General features: G+C 48.4%; 1 protein-coding gene across 1 annotated transcript; it reads left to right on the top strand.

Moving 5' to 3' along the window:
• Nucleotides 1-13,809: 13,809 nt before the first annotated feature.
• LOC122923904 (leucine-rich repeat-containing protein 47-like) lies at nucleotides 13,810-19,348 on the top strand (the record flags this gene model as incomplete). The annotated part of the gene is made up of 2 exons (XM_044274765.1): nucleotides 13,810-14,373; nucleotides 18,881-19,348. Coding segments are annotated over exons 1-2 (1,029 nt in total), but the record flags the coding sequence as incomplete, so codon positions are not given.
• Nucleotides 19,349-20,157: the final 809 nt, after the last annotated feature.

The following is a 20,157-nucleotide window of genomic DNA, read 5'->3' on the forward strand; positions in this document are numbered from 1 at the left end:
CCCTATACAGGGATCTGGTCTTCGCTGCAGAGGAGTTACCAGGCTGCTACCCTTTGAAATGGTCCCAATGTAGTTGGTTGATGATCTACAGGGCTTAGAGACACAGGTGCAAGAACCAAGGAGGCAGGCAATATTCATAGTCCGAAAAGACAAAGGTAATAGTGACTCACTGTACCTTTAACAAAGGAATGGTGCTACAAAGCCCCATTGGTCCACCCAACCAACACAATTATATAAGAAAAAGGTAAAAAATTGGGCTGAGCACTCAAAAACTGGAATACTGCATGTATAAGGTGATAAGTTAAAAATATTTATTCTATGCAAGGCACACACAATAAAAATGACTTTAAACTGATATATAATAACAAACACGGACATATAAGTCCTAAAATAAACTCTGCATTAAATGGATCCAAATAAATATGACGATATGTTGCAATATAGTATCAGTTAGTACTCCCACACAAAGGGGTTAAAATACCCGAAATGCAAAGTTTGGTATGTTTCCACCTCAGGTATAAATGGTGAGTGTGTGTATACACCTCAGGTTCAGTTAGCCAGTGTCATTGATTGATTAATCTACAGGTGTGTTAATCCACCTGCAGGAAAATGCCCACACTGTTCCAGGACAGATTAATTAACTGTGAAGCAGTCATAAAGTAAGGCGGTATGGCAGAAGAATTTGCGGTGTATTCGTAGCGTCCCACTGTACTGCGCCACCTAAAACGCCTTTTGCCTTTCCGGACAGCTCCTATTGCTGTAAGTATCCTTTGTGAACGGGCCCGTTCATATGGTCCTCAATTGACCAAGTTTATGGTAAGTAAAGTACGTTCAGATGTTCGCAGGAATCTGAAGGTGTATAGTACAGCCAGTGTCCGGCAACACCAGGAAGTCGGTGGGATTCCAGAGAGATATCTTTCAATCTGCAATTCTTCAAAGAAGACGCTGGATAAAGACAAATATACAGTTTCTCATCTGTAAATACAGCAGGTCCTGACAAAAAGCATTTCGGGATTTCCTCTATACCCCTTACCTTTTTCTAATATTCATAGTCCGGTGACAGGCCGAGGTCAGGGCAGGCAACAAATCCAAGAAATAAGTCCGAGGTCAGGACAGGCAACAATGGGGCAATGTGTGAAACAGGCTAAGGTCAGGGCTGGCGGGCAGGAGTCAGAGTTGGTTGTCAGGCAGGAGTTCTGTAAATGGGTAGTCAGACAGAATATCGCACCTTCACTGGTAACTAGAGACTAGAAAACTATAAGCTCAGACACCCTCCCACTGGGAAAGGTGCCTTAAACACCCAGGGACTAGTCTTGAGCGCAAATATTTGAATCAGTAATTTTAATAGCGAATATCATCACTTCGAGAATTTGCAAATATTTAGAATGTAGTGCTATATATTCGTATTCGTTGATTATTTATTGCGAATATCGACACTTACCAACATCCCTAGCAACCAATAGGAAAGTTGCCTACCCCTTAGTGTTGATCGTGAATATTCCAATCGTTAATTTCTATTGTGAATATAGTACATTGCTGGTTTTCGCAATCAAGTGAATAATGACTGGAGATCACAAAATATTGCAAATTCGAATGTTGCCTATGCCGCTCATCAGCAGGGACCACCAGCCATAGGCTGGAGAAGAATTTGGGTGTGCATGCGCTATCCCTTTAACTGCTCCAGGACCCTGTGATTTTCTGCTTTTGTTTTTCACTCCCTGCCTTCATTAACTTTTTTTTATTTTTCCGTTCACATAGCCGTCTGAAGGCTTGTGTTTTGAGGGACAAGTTGTACTTTTTAATGGCAACATTTACTATTGCATACAATGTAGTAGGACGGTGGAAAACAATTCCAAATGTGGTGGAATTGGAAAAGAACGGGTTTGTTTTTACGGTGTGGTAAATCGAACTAGTTGCCTTAATTCTCTAGGTCAGTATAATTACAGAAATACCACATTTAGATAGTTTTCCTTGTTTTAATACTGAAAAAAAATTTAAACTTTGGAAAAAGTTCATTTTTGTCTTTTAATCACCATATTCCCCATAACTTTTTTTATTGTTATGTTTACGGAGCTGTGTGAGGGCATTTTTATTGCGAGACAATCTATAGTTTTTATTGACACCATTTTGTAGTGTGTTACGACTTTTGATCACTTTTTATTAAATTTATCTTGGGAGGTAAAGTGACAATCGGCCATTTTGATTCCGTTTTCCATTACGCCATTTGTTGTATTGGATAAATATTTTTATATTTATAGTTTTTGGAATCAGTGATGGCCATGATGTTTAATTCTTTTTTATAGTTTATTATTTTTTTATTCTAGGGAAATGGGGTGATTTGAATTTTTATATTTTATTTATTAGATTAAACTTTTTTTTTTAAGCCAGCCTAGATGACTATAACCTGCAATCATTATTAGATTGCCTCTTGTATTCTGTATTGCACAGCAATGCATTACAGAATAGTGAATTCAGTAAATACCAATGCAGTGCTGCCACCTACAGGCCTACATTGGAATATACTAGTAATCGGCCTGTAAGGCTTGTAAAGGCTTAGTTCTATTACCAGTACTGTCTTCCCCAATCTCAGCCAATGAAAGGCAGCCTGGACCAGGAAGCGTGCGACTCCCAGTTATAGCACTTGGGTACCATTTTTAAAGACCAGTGTTCCATCGGACATGTATGACAGAGGTCCGGAAAGGGTTAAATGGCCACAAAAAGAGACTGTTTTAGCCAAATAGGAAGTGTATAGCTCAGCCCAAGTGCTTTATTTAAATCAGTACAGGTCAGTACTTCTCTCATGATCCTGGAGCTGCCTCTGAGTGAGCGTGAAAAAGTTATGAAGCAGATTCTCCACTGCCTTCTGTGAGCATTAGATGAGAGCTCGTCTCCATCCACCAGATCTAGGAGAACTGCAAACTAGAGACAGAGCCTGCCCATGGGAAAACCGCCAAATACAAGTGAATAATGGCACTATGGTACTATGACTGTGCACATTATCCCTGTATTATCACATCACTGTGTACATTAGCTCTGTACTGTGATGTTACTGTGTACATTACCCCTGTACTGTGACATCACTGTGTACATTATCCCTGTACTGTGACATCACTGTGTACATTAGCTCTGTACTGTGATGTTACTGTGTACATTACCCCTGTACTGTGACATCACTGTTTACATTACCTCTGTACTGTGACATCACTGTGTACATTACCCCTGTACTATGACATTACTGTGTACATTATCCCTGTACTGTGACATTGCAATGAGCCGGACCGTGGTACGGTGGCCAACTATGCAGTGGGTCAGGATAGATGTATAAAAGTCTATGGTTTGTTCATGACACCAATTGCAATGTGCGCAGGTACTGTCTCAGGGCCCTTTAAGATGTTATAGCTCACGTACCAGGTGAGGAATGCCAGAGTGGGGATAGTGTCTCTGTGTAATGTCAATGGTGTCTCCTACCTGGGTACGGCTGGACTCCTGGATCCTGGATCACTTGCAATAAATGAGTGTTAGGCCTCATGCACACGACCGTTGTGTGCATCCGTGGCCGTTGTGCCGTTTTCCGTTTTTTTTCGCGGACCCATTGACTTTCAATGGGTCCGTGGAAAAATCGGAAAATGCACCGTTTTGCAGCCGAGGCCGTGATCCGTGTATCCTGTCCGTCAAAAAAATATGACCTGTCCTATTTTTTTGACGGACAACGGTTCACGGACCCATTCAAGTCAATGGGTCCGTGAAAGAACACGGATGCACACAAGATTGGCATCCGTGTCCGTGATCCGTGGCCGTAGGTTGCTTTCATACAGACGGATCCGAAGATCCGTCTGCATAAAAGCTTTTTCAGAGGTGAGTTTTCACTTCGCGAAAACTCAGATCCGACAGTATATTCTAACACAGAGGCGTTCCCATGGTGATGGGGACGCTTCAGGTTAGAATATACTGAAAAACTGTGTACATGACTGCCCCCTGCTGCCTGGCAGGTGCTGCCAGGCAGCAGGGGGCAGACCCCCCCCCCCCTGTTTTTAACTCATTTGTGGCCAGTGCGGCCGCCCCCCCCCCCCCCCTCCCTCCCCTGTAGTTAACTTCTTGGTAGCCAGCCCCCCCTCCCTCCCCTGTAGTTAACTAATTGGTGTCCAGTGGGCCCCCCCTCCGTCCGCTATAGATAACTCATTGGTGTCCAGTGGGCCCCCCTCCGTCCGCTATAGATAACTCATTGGTGGCCAGTGGGCCCTCTCCCCTCCCACCCCCTCCTAATTAAAATCGCCCCCCTATCATTGGTGGCAGTGGTGAGTACCGATCGGAGTCCCAGTGTAATCGCTGGGGCTCCGATCGGTAACCATGGCAACCGGGACGCTACTGCAGTCCCGGTTGCCATGGTAGCTTAGCAATTTGTAGAAGCTTTATACTTACCTGAAGAGCAGCGATGTCTGTGACCGGCCGGGAGCTCCTCCTACTGGTAAGTGACAGGTCTGTGCTATAAGCAATGCGCCGCACAGACCTTTCACTTACCAGTAGGAAGAGCTCCCGGCCGGTCACAGACATCGCAGCTCTTCAGGTAAGTATGAAGCTTCTACAAATTGCTAAGCTACCATGGCAACCGGGACTGCAGTAGCGTCCCGGTTGCCATGGTTACCGATCGGAGCCCCAGCGATTACACTGGGACTCCGATCGGTACTCACCACTGCCACCAATGATAGGGGGGCGATTTTAATTAGGAGGGGGAGGGAGGGGAGAGGGCCCACTGGCCACCAACGAGTTATCTACAGCGGAGGGAGGGGGGGCCCACTGGACACCAATGAGTTATCTATAGCGGACGGAGGGGGGGCCCACTGGACACCAATGAGTTATCTATAGCGGACGGAGGGGGGGCCCACTGGCCACCAACGAGTTAACTACAGGGGAGGGAGGGGGGGCCCACTGGACACCAACGAGTTTACTACAGGGGAGGGAGGGGGGGGGGGGGGCGGCCGCACTGGCCACCAATGAGTTAAAAACAGGGGGGGGGGGTCTGCCCCCTGCTGCCTGGCAGCACCTGCCAGGCAGCAGGGGGCAGTCATGTACACAGTTTTTCAGTATATTCTAACCTGAAGCGTCCCCATCACCATGGGAACGCCTCTGTGTTAGAATATACTGTCGGATCTGATTTTCACGATGTAGCTCATATCCGACAGTATATTCTAACATAGAGGCGTTCCCATGGTGATGGGGACGCTTCAAGTTAAAATATACCATCGGATTGGAGAAAACTCCAATCCGATGGTATAAAAGAACTCCAGACTTTACATTGAAAGTCAATGGGGACGGATCCGTTTGAAATGGCACCATATTGTGTCAACTTCAAACGGATCCGTCCCTATTGACTTGCATTGTAATTCAGGATGGATCCGTTTGGCTCCGCACGGCCAGGCGGACGCCAAAACGACTTTTTTTTCATGTCCGTGGATCCTCCAAAAATCAAGGAAGACCCACGGACGAAAAAACGGTCACGGATCACGGACCCACGGACCCCGTTTTTGCGGGCCGTGAAAAAAAAACTGTCGTGTGCTTGAGGCCTTAGTAGGAGTAATTGAGGAACTCGGTAGCAGTAAATGAGATCCAGACTTGTGATATAATTCAACTTGTCTTTACTGAAGGCAGCATAAATCCATACGAGTTACAGCAATAGTCCTTTAGGTCCCAGCAGGTATTGGCAATATGTGGCAGGGATCAATATCTCTTCTGCTTCTTATCATGTGCCTGGAGAATATGGCAGGAATCTATTTATTCTGCTCTGTCTATCTTCTGCTGTGTATGGGCCTGACTAGCTGAGGAGGAATTTGGCTTCTCCTGGTCTCTGGATGTTACTCACAGCTTGGCTCACAGGGGATGCTTCTTCCTGGAGGCTGGAGGTGGCGGCTTTCTTGTCCACCAGCTGAGGCTGATGGCTCAGGCTGGGAATGTTCTCTGGTCTCAACCGAGACAGGGTCCTGGTTTGCGATCCCTATTTTCTGGGAGCTCCAACTAACACAACCTTCCCCTAGCTGGGGTGGCTGGAACACTAACTAGAACAGTGGTGGCGAACCTATGGCACGGGTGCCAGAGGCGGCACTCATAGCCCTCTCTGTGGGCACCCACACCCTTGAAAATGTCTAAGCCATATAAATATGCCTTAAACTCTTCCTGCCATTTATCAGCGCACAGCGCACTATGAACGGCACAAGCAGCGCACTAAATGTAGGCAGGCTATTATAGCTAAATGATAGATATACTATACTGGACTGTAGTATTCAGGTTACATTGCAGTGTTGGCACTTTGCGATAAATATGTGGGTTTTGGGTTACAGTTTTGGCACTCGGTCTGTAAAAGGTTCGCCATCACTGAACTAGAACTTCCTCTCCTCCCCATGAGACAGGATGTCGAACATTCCACACCTCCTCAAAGAGGGGGAAGCTAAACTGGAATGTACTATTCCAGTCTAGCAATACTAAACTGTCTAAGGTCCTGCTACATATCGCTGCCACCTGCTGGTGTAAATGGAAATTACAGCATAATACATAAAACAGGCCTAGAAAATGCATATAATGGCCCAGATTCAAGAAGCACTTGCGCGGGAACAAGTGTGATTTGCGCCGCGCAAGTACTGATTTGCTCCTATGCAAATTTGCGGCTGATTCTGTAAACCAGTTAAGCCTGAAATGCGGCCATTTTCCCGCGCACGCAGCCTAGCTGTTCCTGCGCAATTTTCGTGCAATTTTGCGCGGGGTGTAAGTTGCGCCTTCATGGAATTCCCTCAGCGAATATGCAAATTAGGTACTGCCGATGATTCAGAAACATGCGCGTGTGATGCGCATCTTGCGCTGGAAGCGTGCAAGCTTTTTTCCCTGGGCAAACTTGCTCCTGTTAAAAGCAGGGGCAAGTTAGCAAAAGATGGCCAAATGTCATCTGAAGGAGCGCGCAACTTCAGCAGCACCTAGACAGACGATCTGAACAAGCAGAGCACCCACATTTTCGGGACCTCACATCTGTGCACCAACATGCCAGGGGCAGCTATGGTTCTTGATATTCTATTGACTGAGCCGACTCGTAGGAGGGCACGGGAGAGGATTTACAGAGGGCGCTACAACCTTTTTCAGATGACTGATACTGAGGTGTATCGCATGTTTCGCTTTAGCCCTGAAGTCATCCTTGAGTTGGTAACAATCCTGCAGGATGACATCAGCAGCCCGACCCATCGGGGACAGGCAGTGCAGCCACTGGTGAAGGTAGTGGCAACCCTTCATTTTTTGGCAACTGGCTCATTTCAGCGCACAGGTGGAGTGGTGGCGGGGATGTCCCAATCCAGCATGAGCAGGTGTGTGCACCAAGTGATCCCTGCAATACTCAGACGAATGGGCACACAATTTATCAAACCAACCACGGCTGACGTGCGGCAGAAGGCAATCAGTGATTTTTATTTATTAGCCAGATTTCCACGCACTGTGGGTGCAATAGATTGTACCCATGTGGCACTACGCCCCCCCCCCCCCCCCGGCACCTCGAGCATATCTACTGCAACAGGAAACATTGGCATTCGATAAATGTGCAGATGATTGTGGATGCACATGGCCTCATATGGCATGTCTGTGCCAAACACCCAGGGTCAAGCCATGACAGTTTTATTTACCGACACAGCCCCATCCCAACCGAGTTTGACCAGAACATGTATGGAGACAGCTGGCTGATTGGTGAGTGACATGGGTGTCAGGTATGACTGCCCCCCCCCCCCCCATGATGCACACATCACAAGGGGCACATGCACGACTAACATCCTCCTGTCTTTTCCCTTCCAGGTGACTCTGCCTATGCCCTGGGACCTCACATGATGACCCCATTTCGTAACCCTCAAACACCAGGAGAGGAAAGATATAACGAAGCCCATGCACGTACCCGTGCGGTGGTGGAGCGCACATTTGGCATCCTTAAATCTCGATTCAGATGTCTGGATAAATCAGGGGGGACCCTATTGTATTCACCCAACTTTGTATGCCAAATCGTAGGGGCATGTAGTATTCTCCACAATTTAGCTCAAAGAAGGGGCATGCACATTGAGCTACGCAATGACCTTACCCCCGAACCACGCAACCCCCCCCCCCCAAGAAACACTACCGGATCTTCTGAGGGAAGAGCAATCCGGAATGGTCTTGTGGAACGTCTCTTTGCACATTAAACACACCCTGATCTTGTCACAAGTATAATGCATGTATGTACACCACTGTAGTCCCTAGCACACACCCGACACATGCACCCCCAATTGGATTAGACCCAACAATACCCCATGGTATTAGGGAGCAGCAACGCCGCGTCAAGGCTCCAATTATGTTGCTGTCCATTCATACACCTTTCACATGGCAGAGGGTGACACCCCTTTTCCAGCAGGAGTGCCACCCCCCCCCCCCCCCCATTCACACACCAGTCACACTGTAGTATACACTCCTCACCGTGTGTAGGGACTACAAATAAATCTAAAAACTCATATCCTGAGCATATAAAAAAAAAATAATCTCATACCCTGAGCATATCGAAAAATAATAAAAAAATCATATTGTGTTGAGCAAAAAAATGTAGACATAAAATTATTTTTTTGTTTTTTTCTTTGGGCCAAGGGTGCCCCGGCTCTGGCTCCTCAATCTCCGTGGTGCGGAGGAGGCATGGGGTGGGGATGGAGGGGTGGGGGGAGGAGGGGGGGGGGGAGCATCAACCCCTACTTCCACACTCCTTGCAGGTGGTGGCTGCATGCCCTCCATGGCGTTGGCCAGGCGGGCAAGGATGGTGTTGGTCTGGGCCAACATCCGCATTTGGCGGGTGGTGGTATCCCGCTGATGCCGGCGGGTAACTCTCGCCTCCTCCTGCACTGCAGCGGTGTTGGCCTGCACAGCAGCGGTATTGGCCTCCACCGCAGCTGTCATCCTGCTTAACAAAGCTGGTGTGGTCTCCAGAGCCACCAAGCAGGTGACTATGGCCTTAGAGTTGCCACTAATTTCCCCCAGGCTCTGTGCCACATGTTTGTCCCGGTCCTCATGCAGGGTGAGGGCATGCTGCATAGAGGTGGAGGTGGATGCCATGCTGTCCGCCAGACGACGCACCTCTCCCACCATGGCCCCTATATGGCGGGTCTGCAGGGCCTGCTCCTCCAGCAGACCGTCACGGAGGCTGGAGGATATATGCCTCGTTTTGGACAGAGCCTTCCTGGGAGGAGAGGCTCGGCCACGGACAGAGGGAGAAGGGGAGGGGTCCACAAGGGAGGGGCTTGCCCTGGAGGGGCTTGCCCTGGAGGGGGATGACGTGCTGGGCGGGGGGGTGGTGGGTTGCACAGGGATGGTGGTATCCTCCTGGAGGGAGCCAGAGTCCTCCTGGATGAGGAAAAAGGAATCCTCCTCCAATACCACTTGCTCCTCCATACTTGGCCCCGGTATGATCTCCTCCTGGACCAGCATAGCCAGAATGTCCATGGGGCCTGACTGGACCCCTGGCTGTGGTCTGGATGGGCTGGGTCGAGCCGCAGCCGAAGACGGCCCAGCTTCTTCTTCCTCATCACCACCTGTGGATGACACCAAAACGACATATTTTGCTGGTGCAACACACTTCTCATATGTTCACTTGTACCCCCTCCCATGATGCACAGCAGATATGAAAGAAAAATAACTTACCAGTCCCCAAGTTCCCAACAGTGGAGTCGTACCCTTCAAGTCCCTCCACCTGCTCCTGCACGAACGTTTGTGCAATAAGCTGCTCCTCCTGATTGAGCCGGATCATACATCGCGGACCACCTCCCGTGCCACCGGTATGCTTCCTGATAAGAGCCAGTTTTTCACGGACCCTGCGCCTCATATCATTTAATTTCTTCTGGATGTCATCCCAGGTACGCACTTCATTACCCAGGGCATTGATGTCCAGGGCAATGGCTTCATATATAGCCCTCTTTTGGGCAATGGTGGTGTTTGCCCGCTGGGCACCATATAGGACTTCCTTATGCTGCTGGAGTGCAGCAATCAGGATGTCCATCTCTGCAGCCACAAAGTTGGCCTTCCTTATTTTGGTCCCTTTGGGAGGTGCCATGTCTTGCAAAAGGGCTGAATTTCCTTGCTCGGGGGGGGGGGGGGGGGGGTAGGAAAAAGCAGGATGAAATTCAGCAAAGAACCTGCGCAAGTCTGCTCCTATTTATTTGCTCAGTGCAAGCAGCTGAGCAGGATTTGCCCTGAAATTATGCTAGCAAACCTCTGCTGAGCCGAAAATTCCTCATTTACATAGGGGCACACCCACTTTGACTTGCACGGCCTTGCGCCCTCAGCTTTGCCTTAAACAGGAGCAAATTAAATGAACAAACGATTCCTGAATCAGGTGGCAATTTGGCAAAATTGCTCCAGCGCAGAGAAATTCAGCTGAGCGGCTCAGGTGTAAGTAATGGGCAAATCTACCTGAATCTGGGCCAATGACAATAGATTATACAGAATGACAATACACATACACTTAACATGTGGTAGCGGGGAAAAAGAGTTTGGTAACATACTCCGGGATGTTAGAACATCACTTCTGTACATTATCACTGTACTGTGACATCACTGTGTACATTGTCCCTGTACTTTGACATCGCTGTGTACATTACCCCTGTACTGTGACATCGCTGTGTACATTATCCCTGTATTGTGACATCACTGTGTACATTATCCCTGTACTGTGACATCACTGTGTACATTATCCCTGTACTGTGACATCACTGTGTACATTACCCCTGTACTGTGACATCACTGTGTACATTATCACTGTACTGCGACATCACTGTGTACATTACCCCTGTACTGTGACATCACTGTGTACATTACCCCTGTACTGTGACATCACTGTGTACATTATCCCTTGTACTGTGACATCACTGTGTACATTATCCCTGTACTGTGACATCACTGTGTACATTTCCCCTGTACTGTGACATCACTATGTACATTACCCCTGTACTGTGACATCGCTGGGTACATTACCCCTGTACAGTGACATCTCTGTGTACATTAGCTCTGTCCTGTGACATCACTGTGTACATTAGCTCTGTCCTGTGACATCGCTGTGTACATTAGCTCTGTCCTGTGACATCGCTGCGTACATTACCCCTGTACTGTGACATTGCTGTGTACATTACCTCTGTACTGTGACATCGCTGTGTACATTACCCCTGTACTGTGACATCGCTGTGTACATTATCCCTGTACTGTGACATCGCTGGGTACATTACCTCTGTACTGTGACATTGCTATGTACATTACCCCTGTACTGTGACATCGCTGTGTACATTACCTCTGTACTGTGACATTGCTGGGTACATTACCCCTGTACTGTGACATCGCTGGGTACATTACCCCTGTACTGTGACATCGCTGTGTACATTACCTCTGTACTGTGACATCGCTGTGTACATTACCTCTGTACTGTGACATCGCTGTGTACATTACCTCTGTACTGTGACATCGCTGTGTACATTACCCCTGTACTGTGACATCGCTGTGTACATTACCCCTGTACTGTGACATCGCTGGGTACATTACCCCTGTACTGTGACATCGCTGTGTACATTACCCCTGTACTGTGACATCGCTGGGTACATTACCCCTGTACTGTGACATCGCTGTGTACATTACCCCTGTACTGTGACATCGCTGTGTACATTATCCCTGTACTGTGACATCGCTGGGTACATTACCTCTGTACTGTGACATCACTGTGTACATTACCCCTGTACTGTGACATCTCTGTGTACATTACCCCTGTACAGTGACATCTCTGTGTACATTATCCCTGTACTGTGACATCGCTGTGTACATTACCCCTGTACTGTGACATCACTGTGTACATTACCCCTGTACTGTGACATCGCTGTGTACATTACCCCTGTACTGTGACATCACTGTGTACATTACCCCTGTACTGTGACATCGCTGTGTACATTACCTCTGTACTATGACATCGCTGTGTACATTACCTCTGTACTGTGACATCGCTGTGTACATTACCCCTGTACTGTGACATCGCTGTGTACATTACCCCTGTACTGTGACATCTCTGTGTACATTACCTCTGTACTGTGACATCGCTGTGTACATTACCCCTGTACCGTGACATCTCTGTGTACATTATCCCTGTACTGTGACATCGCTGTGTACATTACCCCTGTACTGTGACATCGCTGTGTACATTACCCCTGTACTGTGACATCGCTGTGTACATTACCCCTGTACTGTGACATCACTGTGTACATTACCCCTGTACTGTGACATCGCTGTGTACATTACCTCTGTACTGTGACATCACTGTGTACATTACCTCTGTACTGTGACATCGCTGTGTACATTACCTCTGTACTGTGACATCGCTGTGTACATTACCCCTGTACTGTGACATTACTGTGCACATTTTCCCTGTACTGTGACATCGCTGTGTGCAGTAATGAAAACACTCCGTACTGCAGAAAGCAGACTCCTGATTTATTGAAGGAATACCCAGTGGGACATAATGGCGCCATACATTTGGGCTTAGTCCCCTTCCTGCAGTGCCTTATATCTTCAGTGCAGCATCCCTGTGTCAGATGAAGGCCACGTGGGCCGAAAAACATCCAATATCACTGTATTCCTTCAGTAAATCATGTACCGGTAATAAAAAACAACTAAAGGGGGAGCTTCCCTGGTGTAATACGTCTGACGAGCTCCAGCACCACACCAGATAACAGCATGCTTACTCCTACCCTCTATAAAACTGTCCTATCCTTGTCCGTAAGGCTACATGCACACCACCGTTGTGTGTTTTGCGGTCCGCAAATTGCGGAACAGAACGGGCGGCCCATTGTAGAAATGCCTATTCTTGTCCACAAAACGGACAAGAATAGGACAGGTTATATTTTTTTTTGCGGACCACAGAAAGGAGCAACGGATGCGGACAGCACACAGAGTCTTTTGTTGCCCCATTGAAGTAAATGAGTCCGCATCCGAGCCGCAAAAACTGTGGCTCGGATGCGGACAAAAAAAATGGTCGTGTGCATGAGCCTAATACAGACAAGAAGAGGACTTTTTATATTCTATTTTTTTTTCTGAAGGGGAAGGGGGTTGTGGAGCCGACATATGGACACGGCCAGCACACAATATGCTGTCCGCAAAAAATATACATCAGATGCGGACAAAACCTGCGGTTGTGTGCATGAGCCCTTAGGTAGAAGGAGACGGGGCTGCCGCACCTGCCCGCCAGACACATCCACCGAAAATGTAGTAGAATCAGCAGGCAGAGAAGAATCTGGATAAAATGGCGCACTGCTCTGGATCTTTCTTCACAAAATGTTTATTAAAACATCAGAAATGAAATACAAAAAGCAACGCGTTTCAGCTGCGCTGTGCTGGCTTCCTCAGGCTTGCAAGGCTGAGAAAAGGCTGCAGCCACTGCTGAAATGCGTAGATTGTTGAATAGAGGCTCAATTACGACCTCTAGCCTATAAATGCAGTAGTCAACGAGCAGCGATTGGTTTGGAGTTGAGAAATGACGTCACGTTTCGTGATTGGTTGCAATTCCTGTTGATGAATGACGTCTAGCGCCCTGATTGGTCCGTTACTCTTGCAGGCGTCTAGCATTCTAAATGGTCGTATTACTGACAGGAAATAGGATTCCAGCTCTCTGATTGGACGCATCACGTCCTGGAGACTGACGTCTGGCCTCCCCATTGGTCCTACTATTGGACGGAGGATGACGTCCAGCTCTCTGATTGGCTCCGCTCTAGTTCCGTGAATGCACGTGTATTATGGTCCGTGGACAACATGGCTGCGCAGTGGTCAGAGGTAGAGCGGGCGGAGAAGGAGAAGCGGCGGGAGCTGGTGCTGCAGGGAGCGGACGAGCGGCTCCGGCAGAGTGATGGCCACTTACCGCCCGCTCTCTTCTCCCTCACTCTCCTCAATTACTTGGAGGTGAGCGGATGCTCCGAGCTGCGGGAGCTCCCGGCTGATCTGGGCCGCCTCTCCCACTTGCAGAGCCTGATCCTGTGCAAGAACAAGCTGCGGAGCCTCCCCCGGAGCCTGGAGCAGCTGCGCGGCCTGAAGGTGCTGGACGTGTCGGGGAATGAGCTGGAGGAGCTGCCGGCCGAGCTGTGTAACCTGCCGGAGCTGTGCACGCTGAACGTCAGCTGGAACCGGCTGCGGGAGCTGCCCCCGGGCCTGGAGCGCTGCACCAAGATGGCGGGGCTCAACCTGTCCCGGAACCTGGTCACCCGCCTCCCCGCCGGCCTCATGAGCCCCCAGCTGACCCTGCTGGCCTCCATCACTGCCGCCGACAACCAGCTGCAGGAGCTGGGAGGGGAGATCGGCCACCTGTCGGGGCTGAAGGTAGGGGGGTGTCAGGGGGGCAGGCAGATCAATGGTGGCCACCCAGTGTGCCGCCACATAGGTGATGGCTGTCAGCGGCACATCATGTACACGGCCACTGTGCCACTCATTTCTGTAGGGGCAGATCAATGGTGGCCACCCAGTGTGCCGCCACATAGGTGATGGCTGTCAGTGGCACATCATGTGCGGCGCTACGTCCACTGTGCCACTCATTTCTGTAGGGGCAATGGACGTGACAGAAGTGCCATCCAGTGACACCGTAGCACAGCATGCTGCAATAGTGTGAATACGGCCTAAATCTCCTGTCCATAGGGTTACATTAGCCAGGCAGTCCTTCTGTACTTCAGTATTACCACTAAAGCAGGGATGGCCAACCTAAGGCTCTCCAGCTGTTGCAAAACTACAAATCCCAGCATGCCCAGGCTGCTTACAGCTATCAGCTTACAGCAGGGCATGTTGGGAGTTGTAGTTTTACAACAGCTGGAGAGCCACAGGTTGGCCATCCCTGCACTAAAGTAAGAGGATGGGAAGTGCAGTAGACCGCGCTGTACATGTAGTGCTTGCTATGCCTGTAAGTCATCAGAAAATGACCTGTTGTATAAATCCAGGCTTCACACGGCTTGTCACCAGTGTCACGGCATGAGAGCAGGCTGACCTTAGACCTGTGCACTGCTCAGCTGAAGTGATCTGTCTTTTGATCTCATTCCAATATTTGGCTGCTTTTCAGTGAAAATAAAGTTTTGATTTATGCAAATGAGCCTCTAGGAGCAATGGGGGCGTTACCATTACACCTAGAGGCTCCGTTATTCCTGCTGCCCCCCTGCACTTTGACAGGGCCAAGCATTGTGAACGTCCTTGCCACTGATTTGTCAGTCTCGCAGCTGTTGCACGCGGTTCAGTAATCGGCGCAGTACAGGGAGCGGGCTCACTGGCGGACCTCTTCTGTAGTACGCCTGCGGCGCAGAGCAGGTGTGAGACTTTGAGAAATTGGTCGCAATGATCTTGCTCCTAGAGGCTCATTTGCATATATTAAAGCTTCTCTTTTCACTGAAGTGCAGCCGCCTATTGGGATGGGATCAAGACAGATCACTTCAGCTGACCAGCGCACAACTCTAAGGTCGGCCTACTCTAGTGCAATGGCAGAAGCCCTATATGTTACACATATTGTAAAGAATTTAAAATGTACTTTAAATGTAAAGAAAAATCTGGCAGGTTTGGCAATGGCCACTAAGGCTAATAACGGCACCACTTCCTGGTCTGTGCAGGTGACTTTCAGAAGTCCTCTACTTATCATCACAGGCAGGATTATAATGACAGATATCACCTGTATAGAGATAACACAGGATCCACCATTCACAATATCTGATATCACAGCTTTTCTACTCCCTCCTGACCTCTGCACAGGTCACGCCTAGAAAACTCTCCCATAGAAGTCACTGAGTCCCCTCCAGACTATTGTGTCTGTGGCCCAGGGGGGGCTGCTGTGGTGTCCACCATAATTGTGCTCAGAAAATAGAATTTAAAAAAATCTATCAAAAATAAGAATATTAGGAAAATAGCATATGTGCTGCTAACTGCTTTAACTGGCAGAAAAATGATAGGTGACACAATTCTTCTAATCTTAAAAGTAAAATTTTTTTTGCAATGGGACCTATGGATGACAGGTGCATCCCTACCTTTACACAGGTTTGAAAAAGTGTGATGGCGAACCCTTCACAGAGTGCCCAAACTACAGCCCAAAACCCACCTATGTATCGCCAACACGACAATGTAACCTGAATACTACCGTCCAATACATTATATCTTCCATGTACCTTTATAATTTATCTATAACAGCCTGCCTACATTCAGAGCGCTGCCCGTGCCGTTCATAGGCTTATTGGTACACCATAGACTTTTTACAGGGTTCAGGTGCCCACAGAGACTAGAGAGGGCTCTGAGTGCCACCACTGGGTTAGGCCATGTTTATTTGTATGAAAAAGTCTGACCTATGTGACGCAGACTCAGAAATCTGAGCGTGACCCTCTGATTTCTATTCCATTTAAAATATTTGGTAGTGCACCGACATAACATTTGTGTTTTTATGTTTCGCCGTATACACGGCGTCCTCAGGGGTTCGGGCACACTCTGCCCGAACCCCTGAGGACGCCGTGTATACGGCGAAACATGTCGGGGGGCAGCGTGAGGCTCTAATTTTAACACAGGCTTCACTGGCGTATATGTATAGAAAGCAACTATAGACACAGTGCTGTGAATAAAGACAGGCAAACGCGGAGCCTGCAATGGCAATATTGTGGCTAGACAATAAATAAGAAACAAAGGCCAGTGTTACTGGAAATTTTAAAACACAAATGTTATGTCGGTGCACTACCAAATATTTTAAATGGAATAAAAATTAAAAGTTACGTCTTAGGTATTTGGTAGGTGCAGGGAAAAATAGGTGGAAGAATAAGTCCTAAAGGACATCAGTATTAATTTGTTGTTAGCCCAACACACCTTATCCCAGCACCTTAAGGGAAAATATAGATGTTGATGACCCTCTGATTTCTGTCACTGTGAATGCCACGGATTAGCCCCCTTCTTGATGTGGTATTAAAATAATGGCATGAACAGCAGAACAATGGTCGGCAGGATGGACACGGGTTTGCCGTGGATTTCTTTGTAGAATACACTCCAGCTTCCACTGTGTGAACATGGCCTTAAGGCCTCGTTCACACGACTGTTGTTTGGGTCTGCACGCGAGCCACACATTTTTTGTGGCTCGGATGCAGACCCATTCACTTTAATGGGGCCGCAAAAGATGAGGACAAGAATAGGCATTTCTATTATGGGTGGCCGGTTCCATTATGTAAATTGTGGCACGCACACGGGCATCCGTGTTTTGCGGTCGTGTGCATGTAGCCTAAAGGAAATGAATGGAGTTTTGTGGCAGGTAACGGTAGCTGAAGGGAACCTGTCGCCAGTTGTGTGCTGCATACGGGACATAAAACTGGCGACAGAGGTCAGAATGGCTTAAAAAGGAAAATAAGTCATGATCGGTACTCCTGTTCCAGCGCTTCCTGGGTCCCCTGCCGGTTTTTACTTCTTGGTCCCTGTTGACTGCTCACCGCCACCTGCTGAGGCGGTCATCCCGATGAGTGGTGACACTTCCTATGTATCGAGAGGAACCAGGAAGTAGAGACCGGCGGGTGAGCGGCAGAGGAATCGGTAAGGCAGTACTTTTTAAGATTTTTAAGCTATTTTGATGCTCTAAAAAAAATAGTGACTGACAAGACAATTCTTTTAAAGTAGTTTTCTAAAGCGCCTCTGTGATAAGGTGTGTAAAAGGGGGTTTCCAGGGGAATAATTTAATGTAAAAACAGGGTTGGAATGAGTTAAAGGGGTATTCTCATCTGAGATATTGGTGACATATCATTGGGATATGCTACCAATGTCAGATAGGTGCAGGCCCCAGAGGTGGGATCTACACCTATCTCCTGAACGAGACCCCCAAAGTGAGTGGAGAGCACACAGCACATGTGCAGCTGCCCGCCATCCGTTTCTACGGGAGTTCTGACCCTAAGTTCACACCTGAGCGTTTTACAGCGTGTTCCTACGCGCTGTAAAACGCTCAACAAGGAGAAACCAATGCTTCCCTATGGGAATGGTTCTCACCTGGGCGTTTTACAGCGCGTACGATCGCGCTGTAAAACGCCCGACGCTCAAACAAGTTCTTGAGCTTTTTTGGGGCGTTTGTCGTGCGTTTCCGTACATAGACTTCAGCGGGAACGCGCGACAATGTGTGTTCGCTTGTCTCTGTATGCGCGATTGTAAACACCGGTACAATCGCGCATACAGAGCGCTCGTTTCAGAACGCTCAGGTCTGAACCCAGGGTGAAAGTAACTGATTGCTGGCTCGGCTTTCCGGAACGCCCACGGAGGTGAATGACGAGGTGGCCCACGGTATGCTCTCCATTCACTTTTATGGGATTTCCAAAAATAGCAGAGCTTGACTCTTTTCAGAACTCCTATAGAAGTGAATAGAGAGCACACTGCGTATGTGCTATGCTCTCCTTCGGGGTCTGTTCTAGAGATGGATGAGGGTCCTATAGGTAGGACCCGCACCTAACTAACATTAGTGGCATATCGTAGCGATGCCACCAATGTGTGAGATGGAACAACCCCTTTAATGAGCCCTCAGAAAATGCAGATGCAAAAAAACCCATCTATTTTCAAGTTTTTTATTTTTTAAGCAGTTTGGTTGCTATGGGCAACACCTCCACTTTTTCTCCTTGCACACATTTTGATAATCTCCCCCAGAGTTTCCCAGGAAGTTGTCAATTAATACGTTACCTGATATTTTATATCTACGACCGTGCACCACATGAGCTGTGTGAATGGGACTTTATCTGCACTAATATGTTTTAACAAACTGCAGCTCCTGAATATAAACAGGAATGTTTCCTGTCACTGACAGCAAGCATGCCTCATTATTTTCCCCCCTTTAACCTTCTGTTGCCATTCCTAGAGTCTGGACCTCTCCAATAACCAGCTGACGGAGATCCCACCGGAGCTGGCAGACTGCACCAAGCTGAAGGAGATCAACTTCAAGGGCAACAAACTGAAAGATAAACGGCTGGAGAAGATGGTGAATGGCTGCCAGACCAAATCCATACTGGAGTATCTGAGGGTCGGAGGCCGCGGAGGGGGAAAAGGGAAATCCAAAATCGAGAATGCAGTAAAAGAGGAGGTGAAGGACAAGAAGAAGAAGCAGAGGAAACCGAAAAAGGACAGTGGAGGAGATGATGAGGACGAGGAGGTGGAAGACATGAATAGGATGATGCTGAGGGTCCTTCACATATCTGAGAACCCTGCAGCCCTCATAGTCAGTGCCAGTGCCAGCGTGAAGGATGTGCGGCCGTATATTGTGTGCTGTGTGGTCAAAGGGATGAACCTGAAGCCTGGAAACGCCCTGAAACGGTTCCTAACAGCACAGGTAAAAGTCCTAGTCTCCCTGATATGAAGCCCCCTGCCCCGATACATTGGGTTTTATTTCTCAAAGCTTAAAGGGAACCTGTCACCAGGATTTTGCGCATAGAGCTGGGGACATGGGCTGCTAGATGGCCACTAGTACATCTGCAATACCCAGTCCCCATAGCTCTCTGTGCCTTTATTGTGTTAAAAACCCGTTTTGATATGCAAATGACCCTGATATGCGTCCTGTATCCGGAGATGAGTCCAGCGGAAAGGAGCCCAGCACCGCCCGCGTCCTCCGAATCTCCTCCTTGCTGGCTGACGTCACAGAGCTGGAGCGCCGAAATCTCGCGATGCGCGAGCTAGCGCATGCGTAGTTCATTCCCTGTGCTGATGCCAGCACAGGGAATGAACATGATGCCGTCCCGCTCTGTGATGTCAGCCAGCAAGGAGGAGATTCGGAGGACGCGGGGCGGTGCTGGGCTCCTTTCCGCTGGACTCATCTCCGGATACAGGACACATATCGGGTTTATTTGCATATCAATCAAAAACGTTTTTTTAACACAATAAAGGCACACAGAGCTATGGGGACTGGGTATTGCAGATGTGCTAGCGGCCATCTAGCAGCCCATGTCCTCAGCTCTATGCGCAAAATCCTGGTGACAGGTTCCCTTTAAAAACTGGCCTTGTTGCTTGTAGCAACCAATAAAGGCTCTGCTGTGATAAATGAGGCCAATTACTCCAGTATGGCTGAAGGAAACTTAGTGGCACAAACCCCAGATGGAGCTGAGATAGCAGCCATGTTGAAGAATGACAGGGTAGCATTTTAAA

The sequence above is a fragment of the Bufo gargarizans genome, unplaced genomic scaffold, assembly GCF_014858855.1.
Source record: "Bufo gargarizans isolate SCDJY-AF-19 unplaced genomic scaffold, ASM1485885v1 original_scaffold_2047_pilon, whole genome shotgun sequence".
Lineage (NCBI taxonomy): Eukaryota > Metazoa > Chordata > Amphibia > Anura > Bufonidae > Bufo > Bufo gargarizans.